We start from the raw sequence: 18,951 nt of genomic DNA, 5'->3' as shown, positions 1-18,951 counted from the left end.
TCTTTAACTATAGCTTAAAACTATTTTTCTGAGAATTTCAAAAGTCTTACATCTCTTATTGAATGTTTTTCCTAGGTCAAAAAATCCTACAAATGTTTCTTGATTTCTCCTGAGTCTAATATCCATTATCGATCGCAACATCAGAACTGCATCCCTCGTGCCTTTACCTTCCTTAAGACCACAGTTTTCTCTTCTATCGTCCTGTGTATTATTCGTGTCAGCAACGTGGAAGCAGGAGCTGTTAAGCTGATTGTGTGATAGTTTTTACTTTTATATGGCCTCGTTAGCAATGCGTCTATGTGGGTGATATTCTTCCCAAAGCCTGACGGTATGCCTCCAGACTCATAGATTCTACATACCAACTTGATTACTCTCATAGATTATGTGCACTAACTTGAATACTCGTTTGTTTCCAATGATATTGTAAATTCCGAAGGAATGTTACAGGTATAAATCCCTTACTCCTTGTTTCTTGACAACCGTTCCAAAGACTTGTTAGTCTAACACTGATTCTCCAATGTCTTCCTAATCGACTTCAATTTCTCCTTATATCATGTTATGACACAGTTCCTCTTACTCCTCATTCTCTCAGAGGCGCTTATTTTAATCGACTCTGCGTTCAACAGTGAAATTCCTTTTGCCCTCTTAATGCTGAAACGCTCGATCGTAAATTCACCGAAAGTTATTACGACTTGTCCATTTTCCTAAGCTGTCCATCTGGCGAACATTTCTTTTCGATTTCTTCACATTTTTCCCGCAGCCATTTCGTTTTAGTTTCCTTCCATCGTATATCCAGTTCATTCCTAAATCATTTGTATTACTTTATTCCTTTCTTTTTCCAGAACATTTTTCTATTTCCTGCTTTGGTGGATTAATTGAATTATTTCTTCTGTTAAGGAAGATTTCTTCGCAGGTATCTAAACCTATCTGCCTAACGTCTGTGAGTGCCCTTTTGGAGGTTGTGCCATCCATGTTTAAGTCTTATATGTGCCATGGCGATAAAATAGGAAACAGCGTCGTGTTGTGAAAATGTAGTGAAGTGTGAAATGAAACCCAATAAATGAGTTCGCAACGTATAAAATGTGTAAAGAATAGCAGATGACGGTGTTAGCTTTGGATAAAACTCATCAAGCTCTCTGGCGTAATAAACATATCACGCGGCGTCAGAGAGAAAATTGACAACCCTTTTTGTCTCGCTGTACAAGAAGGAAGTTGTGTAATAGTAGCTCTGGCGCTTACTACTTGTGACACGAAAACGTGTGTATTGCAAATGTATTACTTTGTGCTTAATTTCAGAATACAATTCAATAGTTAAAATATTAATTTACTTTGTTCCTTTCTGAAAAGCTCCTCTCCTTGAATTATTAAGCAAACGCGCAAGAGTTTTCTAACGGCCATAAGCCATTGCATGTCATTGTCATAAACCGCTAATAGCTTTTTATTTAATAATTTGCGGGCTTCGCCTGTCTTTCTCAATAATATTACAGGAACAAAAAGCAGTAGAATATTTAGTCTTTTAATGATACCATAGAACATGAGTGCTCAGGAATATTTTTTTTACGTAATAAAATGCTCTAATCGCATCGATTTCGCTTCACGAAATCAGATAACACTGAATGTTTTATTTAAGAATTTATTTAAAGACAAGTTCTGAACAGATAACAGAAGTCGAATTTTTTTCATTCTGGATGATAAAATAATAAAAATTACTTTAATAAAATAATTTTTCGTGGAGGTATTACTGTCTATGTAACTAAATGAAGGCAGTTTGTTTACTACCATACGCGATTCGCTTCTTTTATTTGGAAGGCATCATCAGTGCCTGAAATACACATTTGGTTTTATACATACAATAAACGAATTATGTCGTAGATATAATACCCTGTTATATTACATTTTATCGTGTTTTTCTCTTGTTTTTTTTTAGGTTATAATGAACTTTTGTAGCACAAATTCCGTAGTGTGAACTTATCGTTCGGTGTAACTTGCGATTTCCAGCGCTGTTAACTCACGTGTGCGGTCCTGGAGCTGTATTTGTTAGTTTCCAGCTGGCCGATTTCTGGCATTCTTTCACCCACTCTTGTCACCTCGCATATATCGCTTACACTTTCCATTTTGTGATCAACATATGTGTGTTTTCGGTTTATAGTGTTGCCAACTGTTGTTGTGTGTTTGTCTGCTTTTTGTGGTTTGATATTTTCATTTGTTGTGCATGCGTGTGTGAGTGTTATTTTACTATATATATATATATATATATATATATATATATATATATATATATATATAAGTTTATGTGTGTGTGTGTGTGTGTGTGTGTGTGTGTGTGTGTGGGAGGGGAGAGAGAGAGGGAGAGGGGGAGGAGGTTATTCATTAATTATTTATCATATTTATCATGGTTACAATTCGGCGTTATTGTTTTGATGGCTAGCATGATCAGAGAGTTATTGCTTATATAGATTTGGCCGTTGAGTACCTTCTTTTCCATTGCAGTGGCTCTTTGTATGTGAACGTCTTCTTGCGATGTCAGGATGTTTTTGTTGTGATTATTCACTCTGATAACTGTCATGTCACATTCCATGTTGAATGGTTCATGTCCATGTTTTATCAGGTGTTCGGCGAAGGTAGAATGGCTATTTTCATACATCCAGCTCCTTATACGTTCTTTATATCTAGTTTTGAAGTTCCTGATTTACATTCTTGGCACTCTAGCTGGCGTATATTGCTCCTTGGTATTTAGCTGGTTTGTCTGTTGCTTGTAAATGTGATTGAAGTGTGTTTCTTGTTATATGTAATCCCTGTTTCTTTGGTATATTTGCTATCTTGTGTGTTGCTCTGTGTTTGTATGTAAGAACGCGCCATTTTTTTCTTACAGAACACCTCACTCATCTCGTCATCAACTAAAATAGAGGGGAGACCCATGCCTAAATTTCCTTCTTTCCACTTATCACAAAATAAAATGCACTCAATTAAAATGTGGCTACAGTGATTTACGCGCAACGGACACCTCTGGATCACCTCATCTTGCTGGAGTGAGCGACATGACGAACGCCATGGCCACATTGTTGACTGCAACTTATTGTTCGTCACTGGCAGCCATTGCTCCTCCCACAATTGGATGTAACTCCCTGTGTAACGTCACGTACGCTGCAGGTCTCCTTGGCAGCTTTGTCTGCCTGTTCATTTCACCGAATTTCCACTTTCCCCGATACCCAGCCGAATTACACCGTCTTCCCCTGTCGCTCCAGGAAGTACAGTTGATCAAGTGTGAGATGGGTTATTTTTTATGCTGGGTACGTGTGCTACAATGACTGTAGAGCACTCACGGAATTCTTGCAGATGAGAAACGTTACCCTGAAGACGCCTCGTCTGGTAGGGCGAATTCGGGACCCGCGGAGCGCTGCGGAAATTACAGTATAGCTATGGGGAAAGCAGATCCTCGAGACACTGTCGGGAAATACGACTGTACAGTAAAGAGACTTCCCTTGTTGGGAACCTTCTGTGTACGCAGCTTTAAAAACGCGATGCCTCTCTCACATGTTAAAAAAAGATATTAAAACGAAAAATCTGGAGTGTAATCTTTCTTAAAATTCGTCGACTCTAAAATACACTACTGGCCATTAAAAGTGCTACACCAAGAAGAAATGCAGATGATAAACGGGTACTCATTGGACAAATATATTATACTACAACTGACATGTGATTACATTTTTACGCAATTTGGGTGCATAGATCCTGAGAAATCAGTACCCAGAACAACCACCACTGGCCATAATAGCGGCCTTGATAGGCCTGGGCATTGAGTCAAACAGAGCTTGGATGGCGTGTACAGGTACAGCTGCCCATCCAGCTTGAACACGATACCACAGTTCATCAAGAGTAGTGACTGGCGTATTGTGACGAGCCAGTTGCTCGGCCACCATTGACCAGACGTTTTCAATTGGTGAGAAATCTGGAGAATGTGCTGGCCGGGGCAGCAGACGAACATTTTCTGTATCCGGAAAGGCCCATACAGGACCTGCAACATGCGGTCGTACATTATCCTGCCGAAATGTAGGGTTTCGCAGGGATCGAATGAAAGGTAGAGCTACGGGTCGTAATAGATCTGAAATGTAACGTCCACTGTTTAAAGTGCCGTCAATGCGAACAAGAGGTGACCGAGACGTGTAACCAATGGCACCCCGTACCATCACGCCGGGTGATACGCCAGTTTGGCGATGACGAATACACGCTTCCAATGTGCGTTCAACGCGATGTTTACAATCACGGATGCGACCATCGTGATGCTGTAAACAGAACCTAGATTCATCCGAAAAAAGTTTTGCCATTCGTGCACCCAGGATCGTCGTTGAGTGGACCATCGCCGGCACTCCTGTCTGTTATGCAGCATCAAAGGTAACCGCAGCCATGGTCTCCGAGCTGATAGTCCATGCTGCTCCAAACGTCGTCGAACTGTTAGTGCAGATGGTCGTTGTCTTGTAATCGCCCCCATCTGTTGACTCAGGGATCGAGACGTGGCTGTACGATCCGTTACAGCCATGCGGATAAGATGCCTGTCATCTCGACTGCTAATGATACGAGGCCGTTGGGATCGAGCATGTTGTTCCGTATTATCCTCCTGAACCCACCCATTTCCATAATCTGCTAACAGTCATTGGTTCTCGACCAACGCGAGCAGCAATGTAGCGATACGATAAACCGCAATCACGATAGGCTACAATCCGACCTTTATCAAAGTCGGAAACATGATGGTACGCATTTCTCCTCCTTACGCGAGGCATCACAACAACGTTTCACCAGGCAATGCCGGTCAACTGCTGTTTGTGTATGAGAAATCGGTTGGAAACTTTCCTCATGTCAGCACTTTGTAGGTGTCGCCACCGGCGCCAATTTTGTGTGAATGCTCTGAAAAGCTAATCATCTGGATATCACAGCATCTTCTTCCTGTTGTTAAAATTTCGCGTCTGTAGCACGTCATCTTCGTGGTGTAGCAATTTTAATGGCCAGTAGTGTAACTCTGGACGCCTCTGGAAGCCAAGGTGAAGACGTACTCCAACCTAGGCGTAAAACGTTAAAACCAGTAACATCCATCTCCAAAAGTCAGTCATTCGTGTGAATCCCATAGGGCTTCCTTGTTAGAGCATGAGGGAGTCTTTCCATCAGTGACTGTGCATCGCTATGGTATGCGGGTTTGTATGGCGTGGACAGTGTCTTATAGACCTCTCGCACCGTGAGTGGGCAGCGACTGATGTGAAATGGAGGAATGAGTGAAGGCGTAAAACTATAGGAGACAGAAGCTTGAATACAATAAACACATTCAGTTGGATGTCTGCCCCCATAGCTGAGTGGTCAGCGTGCCCGGGTTCGATTCTCGGCTCTGTCGGGGATTTTCTCTGCTCGGGGACTGGGTGTTGTGCTGTCTTCGTCATCATCATTTCATCCCCATCGGGGGCGCAGGTCGCGCAATGTGACGTCGAATGTAAGAAGACCTGAACCAAGGCCGGACCTGTCCCGCAAGGGGCCTCCCGGCCAATGACGCCAGACGCTCATTTCCATTTCCATTCAGTCGGATCTCAGTTGCAGTAGTCATTCAAGATGAAAAGGCTTATCCAAGGTAAACTAGCGTGGAGAACTGCATCAAGACCACATCAACATGTACTTCATGTGTGCTAACAAATGCTTGCTACGTCATCAGACATTCTACAAATGAACATGGTACTGACTGCGGGTATGTCCACTAAACGCCAATAAAATTGAAAAAGAAAGTGGTACGAACGTGTTGAGGGGCCCGTAAGTGGGTATGACGTCGATCAGCGACTGCTTGACGTAGTCGTGCAGGCAGTAGTGGTGGGCATCGTTCACGAGCGGCGTGTCCGTGGGTCCCGGGCACAGCGCCACCATCCTCACGCCCGTCACGTTCACGTGCAGATCGTCCTGAAACACAACACATTACGTCACAGGCCCATATTCATCCAGTGGTATTCACTGTCAATGGTGATGTCCTCAAACTTGCAGAATTTAGGCACAAGTCGCGTCCCGAAAAATGCAAACCACATGAGACAACATACAAGGTCCGCTGCTTCCTAATGACTCATAAGATATACTATAATCAGATGAAAATTACTTGACTCTTCAAACGTTTGAGCCGGTTTCCTCCAGTCAAAGGACTCAATGTCACGCCCACATTTTGCCACTGCCAAACTGCCACAACTACTGGTCAGCTTACTTCCAATTCCTTGTCCAGCTTTCTTTATTGATGTGTTTGGATTCCGAATCTTGGATCTGGCCCTCTTATTCGGTCACACACACACACACACACACACACACAAACAGACACACAACGATTCTAATCAGTGCCACATGTTTCAAACACAGCACTAACCAAACGCTACCGGATCCTTTCATGCAAGACGCGATTCAGTGACACATATACAGTTATTATAATCACAGAGATCGGCTTACTTTAGATAAGCTTGTAAGAGGTCCATGATTAAGGAATTTGTTACTAGCGCAATCGAGTTGATGTAATTTCGATGTATTGCTCACGCGCTGCCTGCGATATGTAAACTATAAGAGAATCTCAGACCAAAGAGCAGTGTTGACGGCAGTAGGAACTGTGTAGCAGTAGCAGTAAGTAGTTGCTAGCGAGCAGTCTGGTGTATCGTGTTGGCTGGGCCGGTCGTGTGGAGCGATGGCGGAGCCTGAGCGTTGTAGTATAAGGTAAAAGCAGCCTCGCGCATATGTAGTATTGTTAAATCAAGTCCTATGTAAATGTTTTAAAAAATCTATTAATAATAATCTTTCTCATAAAAAGTAACTTTTGACGATCATTCATCTCAATTTAAAGAATTTACTAATTTCTCCAATCCATGGTCATCCCGATTATTGCAAAGAAAAATCTGTTGTTCTTTTTATATATGACAGATCTATCGGCCAGCATTGCACTCGGCTGTGCCAGAAAAATTTCTTATAGGAGCAGATATATATGCGTTATTCGGCGACCTAATTGAGGTAAGATTTTTAAATTTATTCAGAATGAATTTTCAGGGCCATGACGCAGCACTGCTGACGTCCAAAATTTACCAGGTTAAATTGACAGTCAATTATTGAAAGGTTATAAGTGAGTCACAATTTTTTTATTAGGAGATTAGTCACATTTTATTGTTCCAAGATTACAGAATTTATCTGAGGGAGGTTACGCTGAATGTGAACGACATAATTATAATTTTTTACTGTTGAGAGGTTTAGGAATTTTTCTGTTTTGAGGTTACACTAAATGTGAATATTATTTATATAATTTTTTTATTTTTTGTGGGGGGGTTACAAGCTTCGCATGATATTACAAGAAGCCGAATTTTTGAAGGCTACAATTCATTGTTGAGACTATAGCTTCAGAGTGATGAATATAAGAGCATACTGCAGTGCACTGGCGGTGTAGTTCGTACTGGTTAGCGCTGAGACCTGACACGTAGAAGATCGTAGTTTAGGAACTCATCAAACGCAGCGAATCTTAAACTTCCTGGCAGATTAAAACTGTGTGCCGGACCGAGATCCGAACTCGGGACCTTTTGCCTTTCACGGGCAAGTGCTCTACCATCTGAGCTAACGCCCCGTCCTCACAGCTTTATTTCTGTCAGCATCTCGTCTCCTACCTTCCAACTTCACAGAAGCTCTTCTGCGAAGACTGATGACCATAGTGCTCAGAGCCAATCTTCTGCGAACCTTGCAGAACTAGCACTCCTGGAAGAAAGGATATTGCGGAGACATGGCTTAGCCACAGCCTGGGGAATGTTTACAGAATGAGATTTTCACTCTGCAGCGGAGTGTGCGTTGATGTGAAAGTTCCTGGCAGATTAAAACTGTGTGCCGGACCGAGACTCGAACTCGGGACCTTTGCCTTTCGCGGGCAAGTGCTCTCTGCTCATTCTGGCAGCGAATCTTATTTTATTTCTAAATCTAATCCAAAGACTTTGATTATTATTTTTATTCAGTTGATTATTTTAAATGGATTTTTTTTATTTCTAATACTTTGCCGCGTCATTTCCGTCATGGTACTGATGTTTTTAATAGCTCTTATTTTTCATCCTATCATTCTTTTCTGTTTGGAATCAGTCTGTCTCACATATAATCTGCAACCTAGTGCCAACCGGGCTGTTCATCGGTTGATAATGCGGCAGCTTGTGTAGGCAGTGTAAGGATTGTTTCAGTTAACCAGTGGTAGCGAGAAATTACAGTTTGCTTTTAGCGCTGACACTGAAATTTTTCTTGAAATAAGTAGTTGTAGCTCTGTCATAAGTTGCATTGAAAGTTCTCTAATGTACGTCCTATGTGGTGTATTAGCTGTTGTTGAGTCGTCCATAGTGCCGCTTTCATCATCACTGCAGGGACAGTTTTTGTATGTAGACTATCACCTGTATTTGTCACACGCTACGTATGGTTTGAAAATGAACACACGTGTTCGAAACTAGTCAACATCAAGGAAAAAACTAAACTTCTCAATGCAACTTATGATGGAGGTACAACTGTGTATTTCAGTTATATGACAAGTTCCGGGCGTATTTTTACGATTCCATGCCTCAATCTATACAGACTATCTCCGATCGCTTTGTTGTCTGTCTGTCTATCCATTCGATCGACTATCAAGAATCCTCTCTTTCAGATACAAGTAGATGTATAAAGTTCAAATTTATGTCAGATACTAAGGTATATAGTTCCTTGGCGGTGTAAAACGTTTAAGCTTCTAATTCAATCCAGTTAAAAGACAAGGACATTTATTTTGACACTTGAAAACTCATTAATCAAAACCTGTGGGGTTCCTGTTGATCCAGAATCATGGAAGCAAGTTTCCATAGTACAAATCCGAAATTGTTAATTTGTAATTATATCATACGAAAAATATTTCTTTTGTCAATAGTTACTCGACTTCAAACTCGAAATTAAAACATTCTCGGAAGCCCTGGAATCCCCGGGATCGATATCTTGCCATTGTCAATATCGGTAAGAGGCAAAAATCATCATTATTCTCGATTCCTGCAATGGTTAGACTGTCTACACACATAATTCACTTTCACAGATCCCTCAGAGCGCCAATTTTTCTCGGGACAGGCACGATTTTTCCCGAGTTTTTTCAAAGGCAATTTGGAACACCTATTTGTCCCAGATTCAACAATTATGAAACAATATATCTCAAATTAGACATTTACAAATCAGACACCTGTTCGGGATGTTGTCTTATTAGTTTAAGTTGGCGAAAGTGTTTGACAAGAAATGCTATTACTATCAAAGTGTACCGACTTACACAGTCTCGCACAAGGAATAAACATGATTTCTAGCAACATATGTCATCCTTACGCGCCAAATTATATCATGTTTTACATAGTGTTATACTGTATTACAGTAGCTAATATTTCCGAGATGGTCATATAAGTTCAAATGGTTCAAATGGCTCTGAGCGCTATGGCACTTAACATCTGAGGTCATCAGTCCCCTAGAACTTAGAACTGCTTAAACCTAACTAACCTAAGGACATCACACACATCCATGCCCGAGGCAGGATTCCAACCTGCCACCGTAGCGGTCGCGCGGTTCCAGACTGAGGCGCCTAGAACCGCTCGGCCACTCCGGTAGGCTTGCAAATACACATCTCGGTTTTGCGCCGGGTACACTACGCAAGTCCCGGTATGTTTCATCTAAAGAGCTGTTCGATCTTATCAGATAGTGATAGTTTCTGTCGTTAATACCACAAGTGGCATGAGAGGAGAAGTACTCGCTGTTGGACAAAGGTAGCGATTTGTCAACTTCTGGGGGCCGAAGAGGGCGTTCAATAAGTTATGCAACAAAAAAATGTTCAAATGTGTGTGCCATCTTATGGGACTTAACTGCTAAGGTCATCAGTCCCTAAGCTTACACGCTACTTAACCTAAATTACCCTAAGGACAAACACACACTCCCATGCCTAGAACTGCTCGGTCACCACGGCTGGCAAAATCATATAAGTTTGCTGACATGTTGAGCAGTTTGTGAGGGGGGACTGTCAGCAAAATTTGTTGTGAATGAAGTTAGCAGGAAAGAAGTAACAAACTAAAATCGTGGCTCTAAGACTCGCAAGTGGGACTCGCCTCCGTCCTGCAACTGTTGAGCTTAGTTGCTTTTCTTCACCAATAACCATTGTATCGCATGTATTGTATTGTATGTTAACCGGGGGTCTAGAAACGACGGAGAGGCTCCATCCCTGCCGCAGCCGCAGTGGTCCACAACCCCACAACGACTACTGCAATCCACTTCACCTCTCCGCCGCCCCACACCGAACCCAGGGTTACTGTGCGGTTCGGCCCCAGGTGGACCCCCCCCCCAGGGAGCGTCTCACACCATACAAGTGTAAGCCCTATCTTTGCATGGCAGAGCAATGGTAGTGTACTCGTACATGCAGAACTTGTTTGTGCAGCAATCGCCGACATAGTGTAGCTCAGGCGGAATAAGGGGAACCAACCCGCATTTGCCGAGGCAGATGGAAAACCACCTAAAAACCATCCACAGACTGGCCGGCTCACAGGAGCTGGTCACAAGTCCGCCGGGCGGATTTGTGCTGGGGAGCAGACGCTCCTTCCCTATCTGGAAAGCAGTGCGTTAGACTGAACGGCTAACCGGGTGCGTCAATAACCATACTTCCCAGCAAGAATGAGTTTACAGAACCTCACTTGCTCCTTCGCTCAGAAACTTCATTTTAGATTGCATTAATAAAGCATAACTTAGTGTACCTTTTGTACAAATTTATGTGAAATTTTACATTTATTACATTTATATAAATCTTTTTTTAATTTTTGCAATATAAAATCTTTTTAATGTGTCCCGAATTGGGTTCTATAAAATATGGCCACCTGAAATATAAGGGAGCCAGAGTTGGTACTCACCCCATAGGAGCGCGTCATGGCGGACACAGCGTGCTTGGTGCCGCAGTAGATGGGCAGCTGAGGGACTTCATCGAGGCCCGCCACAGACGACAGGTTGACCACCACGCCGCCCGCGCCCCCGTTCTGCTTGCCCATGTACTTGTACGCCAGCAGGATGCCGTACACCACGCCCTTCTGTAGGCACACACAAAGCACCAAGCGTGTTCAACCGCACAGGGTCACTTCTGCCATTCTAATTACAGACCTAATATCGTAACAACGCTGTCATAGAATCTGCGACAACGCAGCCATTAAGTCATCGTCCACCATTCTTGCCAAATCCAACAATTCTCTGGGCACAAGGAAAGTCACAACTATTTTCTACTACCTGTTGCCCACAGCTACACTCTCGTATCAGCAGTTTTGTTGTTGAGTGATGGTAAGTAAGTAAGCTACTGTGCTTACAACAACGTCAGCTGCTCTCAGGTGTCTGCCTGTTTGGGTAAGCTCCCCCCCGCCCCGCTCCACCTACCACAACACAAGGCGATGTGGCGATGACGCATGGAGACAGGTGTGTGTAGGTCCGACCATCTATCCAGTGCGCTGCTGAAGCAGCTACACATTATACGGTGCGTACATTATGTAACAAATTTATTAACTTCTAACGTGGTTTGCGTTCACTGATGTAAAAAATGCATTCCATCCCCTACTTCACACTTTTAAGCGTAGAATTTTCTTTTCTTTTTAATTTTCTAAAGTAGCCTATGTTCCTCGGTGTTCAAGATAACTCCATACCAAATTTAATCGAGATTGGTCAGTGGTTTATTCGTGAAAACGCAACGGAATTACTTTCACACATATTATATTATAGGTTGGATGTGTATATTAAACACACTGACGACTGTACAAGCACTGTATTCATTATGTTGTGTCACATTATGAGGAATATAGATCAATAAAAGCATTTTCACAAATATGATAAAGCTCAAAAGTCAAAAAAACCAATAGCTTCCTCAAAGAGTACATATATTTCCCTAATCCGCGTAATGTTCTACAAATAATTAAATATCTTGTGCTAGAGACTTTCTGAAGTGGCGTATGTTGTTCCTCGGCATTCAAACTATCTCCATATTAAATTTTATCAAAACAGTTTTGCGGCTTGGTCATGAAAAGGTAACAGACAAACACATTTTCTCATTTATAAGACTGAAAATAACAAGATCTTTTTTTTTTTTCGTGATCCGAGTTTGAGTAACTAAAGCATGTACGTTGTTCCAAGTTACTTTCTCCTTACTTGTGAAAACCCCATGAAAATTCGTCTAGTAGTTATGGAGATTAACGTGTTCAAACAGACAACGCGACAGACATGACAGTTTAACAGTTTTCTTACTAGTATAGACAATAATACAGAGTAGAGTAAGGAATACAAGACTACATGGAAGTTTCGGTATCAGGACTGGTCATTATATTTCCAAAAGTCAAACTGACACTTTTGTTTCACAGGAGCAGAAGATACATTTACACCACAGACGTAAGAATAGATTAGTAAAGAATATTTTCTCGAGAATGTAAGTTTTACAGGTCTGTACCAGAATATATTAATAAAAGAATTAGAACAATTAGCGGCCTGCAGCACAATTCTAGAAAATTGGGCAAACATTGAAAACGCAATAAAAAAAAGCTGCAAATGAAGCTTTAGGAACGAAAATAAAATGGCGCCAGAAGTGTGAGTTAAAGATTTGATCAACAGAAACTGCCGAGGCTTACAAGAAAACAAAAAGCATATAAAGGGCATCTTCCATAGCTACCGTGGAAAATATACAGATCTATAAATAGCAAAAGTAATAGCGAAAGAAACCCACCAGGAAGCCTGTGACATTGAAAGGTGGCTACACTGTGCCACTGCGCCAGAGAGTGCGCCAAAGAGTACTATTAAGCCGCCTCCACAGTGCTTGTTATGAGATTGTAGAAGTCAGTGGTTGTCGAGAGTTCATAGCAGTCAGTGCTAGCAGAGAGCTCGTAGAGGACAGTGTGTGTTAAGAGCTCGTGGTTGTCGTGAAGTTGGAGTAAGATGTTGTAGTAAAGAGTGTTCCATGTTTTATGCAGTGATTTGATGGGAGAGATAGCAGATGTTATTGTAATGAGTGTATTTCGTCAATATATGAAGGTAAAATTTATAATGTTCCTTTATTAGTTGTGTATCTGAAATAATGTGTCACTACAGGTTCAGTCAACAAAGCATCTGGCTTGTGTTCTTGGATTAGAGTGTAATTGTGATTTTTTTGCATAATTATAGTTTTTCTAAATTTCCTTTGTCACGTCAGTATAATTGGTATCAAAATTCTTGTCTTGTGGGAAAAGAACCGTGCCAGATGTGGACGTTGAGTCACACTCCCACATACAGAACAGTTACATTTGTGCTTGGATTTTGTAGGTTTTATAGTTGCTGGGGACTTAATTAATTAACTGTGTTTACGAAAATTTTCTTATATTGTTTGTTGCAGTCAGATAGCGTAACAATTCTAGTCAGGGCCAGCCGATTACGAGACATTACGTAATCGGACATACAGTTACTAAAACAAAAAAAAGTATTTTCAATCTTATATATTTAATTAAGCCCCCATGCACGTGGCGACCCTGCCAGGATCCTCCCTTGGAATTTTTCTGATTGTGAAAATTGTAGACTGTAGTATTGTTGTAGTAATTTTGAGTTTAGTGATTGTAGTCTGTATTGAGTGTGTAGATTTGGTAATTGGCATTCTTCTAATGGTATTTTTCAAAATTTAATTTTTATTGCCTTGTATACGCGTTTGACAATCTTGTGCAATTATTTCAATTGTTCGATTGATCGTGTTTGAGGGAGACATTGCGTGTGAATAGTATTGTTGGAGATAAGGGGTCATTGTGTGTGATTTTCGTACAGTGACGAATCTTTCGTATATTTTGTAAATGATTACGCGATCAATGAAAAAGGCAAAAATGATGAATAGTGAGAATAACGAAATTGTTAACATGGCGAACTCGCCAACAGAGGAAAACAGTATGATGGATAATGAAGTGGAAAACAATGTAATAAGTCGGGAAAATAGTCCGGAACCATTTCAAAATTTTTCTCAATCAGAAAATTCACAGAATCCGAGATTAACGATAGAAGATTCTGAAATTGTATCGAACACAGATAGCTTTACAGCTATGACGGAGGAAACTGGTTTTGCGGGAAATGTTAGGCGCGAAAAGAATTGCGAACCGGCTACCTTGGAGCAGTTGATGGGTGCAATATTAAATCTGGGATCACAAATGGGAACAATGGTAACACAGATGGGAACAATGAAAACTGAGATGGGAACAATTAAAACTGAGATGGGAACAATTAAAACACAGATGGGAACAATGGAAACACGGATGGGAACAATGGAAACTCGGTTAGGATCTGAATTAAAAACAGAGATAGGAACAATTAAAACAGAGATGGGAACTTTGGAAACACGGTTAGATTCAAGAATAGGGACATGTTTCAAAAATATGAAAGATGAATTAAAGAAAGAAATCAGGGAAGAAGTACAACCGATTCTGAATTCTCACAATAATAGATTAATTGCAGTAGAAATCAGACAAAGGGAACAGGATAGAGAGCAGGAAGAAAGAGATCGCGTGATAGTACAGAATTTTTCAGAGTTAAATTTACAACGTGCAAAGGATAAGGAAGAAATATTTGAGAGAATCGAAGGATCCGTACCAAATGACAGATTAAATAACCTAACACAACAATATGAACAGCTAGCTACCAAATGTGACAATACTGAAACCCGAGTCGCGACACTTACGGAAGACGTAAATAAACAGAAAGAACAATTAGGTGACTTATCGGAAAGAGTTGAGGAAATTTCAGATAAACTGACAAATCTTAGTTTACATGGGGACAGAGATTCGGATGATACAGCTCCATTACCATTTGTAGAAACCGAAGAGTATCAGAACATAAATAAGCATGTTGAGAATCAGGGAAAATTTAATGAACGCGTGAAAAAGGAATTTGAGGCATTACGGAAGCAAGTCAAGCAGATCGAAGGCGAAATTGTAGGAAAAGATAGCAGAAGAAATTTAGAATCACAGGTAGCAGAGGGGTTTGAAGAAAATAATTTGTTTCATTTACGGGATGCAACAAGAGAGCGCCAGGCGCGCGAACTTTACAATAATCGACATTCGGACTGGGACAGACGCGGTAGGTCTTTGTCGCCACGAGGCGAAAACTTTGATTATAAACACTTTTTGACTGTCCGGAAATTTAAGATCTTCCGCAACTCTAGGAATGACATACATCCATGTGCATGGTTAGATCAATTTATGTACGCACTTCCACCAAATTGGCCACTAAGTCACAAACTGGAATTTATGTGTGGATATTTAGAAAACGAACCGGCGACGCGGATGCGCGCACTCATTAGAGATTGTAATAATCTGAATGATTTTTATCATGCATTTCTATCGGCATATTGGTCCGAAAACACGCAGGACAGAGTCAAACACAGTCTTATTATGCAGCGTAATTTCAAACAGTCTGAGTTCCGCACGCCGGCAGAGTACTTTGAAGACATGATTCGAAAGAATCAGTTCCTGTCCAACCCTTATAGCCCGACTGAATTAATTCGCATTTGTTTAACTAAGCTGCCACAATCCATAAGACAAATTGCTTTGGCCGGAAGATGTAAAGATGACACTGAGACTTTTAAGACTTTGTTGCAAGAACTGGAGTATGACAACGACGACGGGACCTCTTGTAACTTTTTCAGTAACAGTAATTACAATAGATTTTCAGAGAAAAGTGATAGTGGTCGGAACGGGCGTTATATGGGTAATTTTGAGAATGACAGACGTAACAGACACGACAATAGATACCAGCCCTATGACAATAACAGACGTTCTAACAGAAATTACACAGACAATAGCGGTAATTCGTACCGGAATGATCAATCATACGGAAACACTAATCGGTATCATCAGGACAGAAATTATTCATACAGTAATAGAAATTCTTACTACAGAAATAACCAGGGTAGTAGATACAACAATAATTTCAGAAGTGACAGTCGAAATTATACAAGAAGTAGTTATGCAGACAGACAGGAAAATAGAAATTTTAATAACAGACACAACCCAGAATTTGCATCTAGCAGACAGGAGGGACCTAATTGGCATCCTCCACGTGACAGAACGTCTGAGAGACAAGTACAAATCGTTGAAATTGATCCGCGAAATGACGCGAATAATCAAAGACGTGACGCAAACAATCGACAATGACTTGTAGCTTCGGCTTCTGGCAGCAATATAGACGGCTCAGAAAGTAATGACACTACGACTTTACACTACGTACGCCTGGAAGACATGAGAGACATTTTATTAGACGAAAAGGAAAATAATGTAGACGCATTTTTACACCCTGTTATTGAAGTATGTGTGGGTAAGAATAAGTTCACTGCAGTGTTAGATTCTGGGAGCCCATTGAATGTCATTAGTGAATCAGTTTTTCGTATATGTGTAAGAACTATTGCTTGTCCCGTGTTACCTATTTCTAAAACTACAATTCGAGGTGCGATTTCTGGAAAAAGTGTGGAGGTCAGACAACAGACCAATTTAAATTTCGTTTGTCAAGGATACGAATTTTCTGCTAATTTTATTATTGTTCCATTACTCAGTACACAAATTATATTAGGTATGGAGTTTCTTAACGCACATAAGGCAATTTTGAACTTTAAAGAAGGAAGTGTAAATTTGACCGTTGCTGGAATGCCGAAATGTCTAAAATTCTTCGAGTGTTTAACAAGATCTGAGTCAGATACAAAATGTTTAAGGTTTCTTACTTCTGATGTTTTCGTTGAGCATTATGACGACAATGTGTTTATTCATGATAATGACAATAGATACAGAGACGCGATGGATGAGATAATTAATAGCGAAGAGTTAATTAAAGAGAAGGTTAAGAAAGCTGAAGTGCCAGATGACGTTGCAAGAGAAGAGCTGCACCACATTTTAACTTCACATGCTACAGTGTTTAGTCATCACACAGGAACTATACATGGCTTACAATATTTATTTAAAGTAAAAGAACACACACCATTTCGCGGGAAAACGTACGCTATTCCTTTGGCTTACAGAGACAAGGTTAAGAATGAACTTCAGTACATGTTAGATCAGGGCATTATTGAGCCTGCAGTCAGTCCTTATACTAGCCCATTACACGTTGTTCTTAAAAAGGATGGGTCAATTCGTTTGGTTGTGGATTCCAGACAGATAAATAACATCATCATTCCTGAAACTGACCGCCCACAAAATTTAGATGAACTTCTTCAACATTTCCATGGAATTAAAGTTTTATCCACGATTGATATGCGCGCAAGTTTTTGGCAAATAGAACTCCACCCTGATTGTAGAAAATATACTGCCTTTTTAGCCTTTGGTAACTGTTACCAGTTTCGGAAATTACCGTTTGGACTTACTGTATCTTCAGCAGCATTTATTCGTAGCCTAAATGAAATTTTACCTGTTTGTCTTCGTGACAATATTACTTCTTATGTTGACGACATTATTATTGCTAAACGTTCTTGGAGTGAGCACAACAAAATTTTGGATTCATTGTTACGTATCTTTGCAAGAGTTGGCATTACTGTGAACTTGGAAAAATCTGAATTTAGTCGTTCTCAGATGAAATTTCTCGGTCACATTATTTCTACAGAAGGTATTCTTCCTGATCCAGAAAAATTAGATGCTATTCGTAATTATGCTGTTCCTACCACAAAACGTGAGGTTCGTAGTTTCTAAAATTTTTGTGGAATGATATACTTTTGAAAAATTTTTGTGGAATGACATACTTCTGAGAAACCAACAGCTAGATGTAAACATGCGGAGAGTACAAGGATACCGCGCTGTGTTTTGGCGGCGGCACATACTCAAAGCAACAGTCAAGTCTGCGCGCCGCACAAGGCAGTCGTTGACCGCGAACAATTGCTTCCTACGTCACGCGCCCACAGCTGATCGAGCGCTCAGTGCGAATGCACTGACAGCCGTAAACAAATACACAGTTTAATTTCTCCGATTAAATTCAGTATAAAGCTATAAGGACTTGTTGAATTGTGTTATTAACATTCAGTATTTTGCAGGATACGGTGTATAAAATATTTAAGAACTTCAGGTAAATTCTGTGCGTGTCCGACGTTAAGACGACCTGCTATCGAGAAAATTTCAGGAAGAATGTAATTTCGAAGAAGAAACTAATAAACTAAAAAAGGTAACTGTTAATTGAGTTCATTTTTCAGGTAACATATTTCCACTTAGGTACGTACTTTAGACGTAATTTGCTGCTCACGATTACGTGACTCATACTTTGTGCTAATTTCATGTCCTATGAATTTACGTGTGAAGCGACGCGCTTGCGTACGTTAACTGATTTTGACAATGATTATTAATGAACTGGGTTGTAACTTGTATATATTATGCATCGCTTGGCTGCACTGCTTTTTCACTGATGTCATTTTTTTAATTATGTGCCTGCTGTGCTTATTTATTTAAATTATAATTGTCACCTGATTAATTGTGCTGATGTGATTATGTATGTAGGTTATACTTTGTGATTTATCTGCTTGCGCCTCCATGTTTACTTGCTAAGATGACATATGAACATTTATTTGCTTATGCTGATATGATACTAATGACCTGTTTATTACGTAAGATATATGTTTACTGCTATGCGTATGGATTGCATATTTACACATTTCTGTTTTGTTGTCATAACTGCTCTTTAATTTGGTATATAGAAATGCTGATATAAGGTGTACAAACATAGAGTTTAGGTCACACTATTGTATTAATTATAGATTATTCGCTTGGCAGAGCCTCGTTGTAAGAATTGTGCTGCATCCACTTGCTGACATTCTGTTATCTACTGGTATATTTACGCGCTATTGCATGTTTTGCTTACGCTCAGTGCCTTATATTTTAAGATAAGAAAATGAACTGCTATAATTCGACGGACGACATTAGTACAAGAAAGTCATTGAAGTCACATGAGCTG

At 40.5% G+C, this 18,951-nt stretch overlaps 1 protein-coding gene across 1 annotated transcript in view; it reads right to left on the bottom strand.

Moving 5' to 3' along the window:
- LOC124789441 (15-hydroxyprostaglandin dehydrogenase [NAD(+)]-like) overlaps positions 1-18,951 on the bottom strand; it is an 82,546-nt gene that overhangs the window by 2,434 nt on the left and 61,161 nt on the right. The window contains exons 5-6 of the mRNA XM_047256791.1: positions 10,908-11,081; positions 5,774-5,931 (exon numbers count right to left, since the gene is read on the bottom strand). Of these exons, the coding sequence (XP_047112747.1) occupies positions 5,774-5,931; positions 10,908-11,081 (332 nt within the window). The remainder of the gene's footprint in view (positions 1-5,773; positions 5,932-10,907; positions 11,082-18,951) is intronic.

This window comes from Schistocerca piceifrons, chromosome 3 (assembly GCF_021461385.2).
Source record: "Schistocerca piceifrons isolate TAMUIC-IGC-003096 chromosome 3, iqSchPice1.1, whole genome shotgun sequence".
NCBI lineage: Eukaryota > Metazoa > Arthropoda > Insecta > Orthoptera > Acrididae > Schistocerca > Schistocerca piceifrons.
The sequence above is the reverse complement of the archived record's forward strand: the minus strand, read 5'-3'. Positions and strand labels throughout refer to the sequence as shown.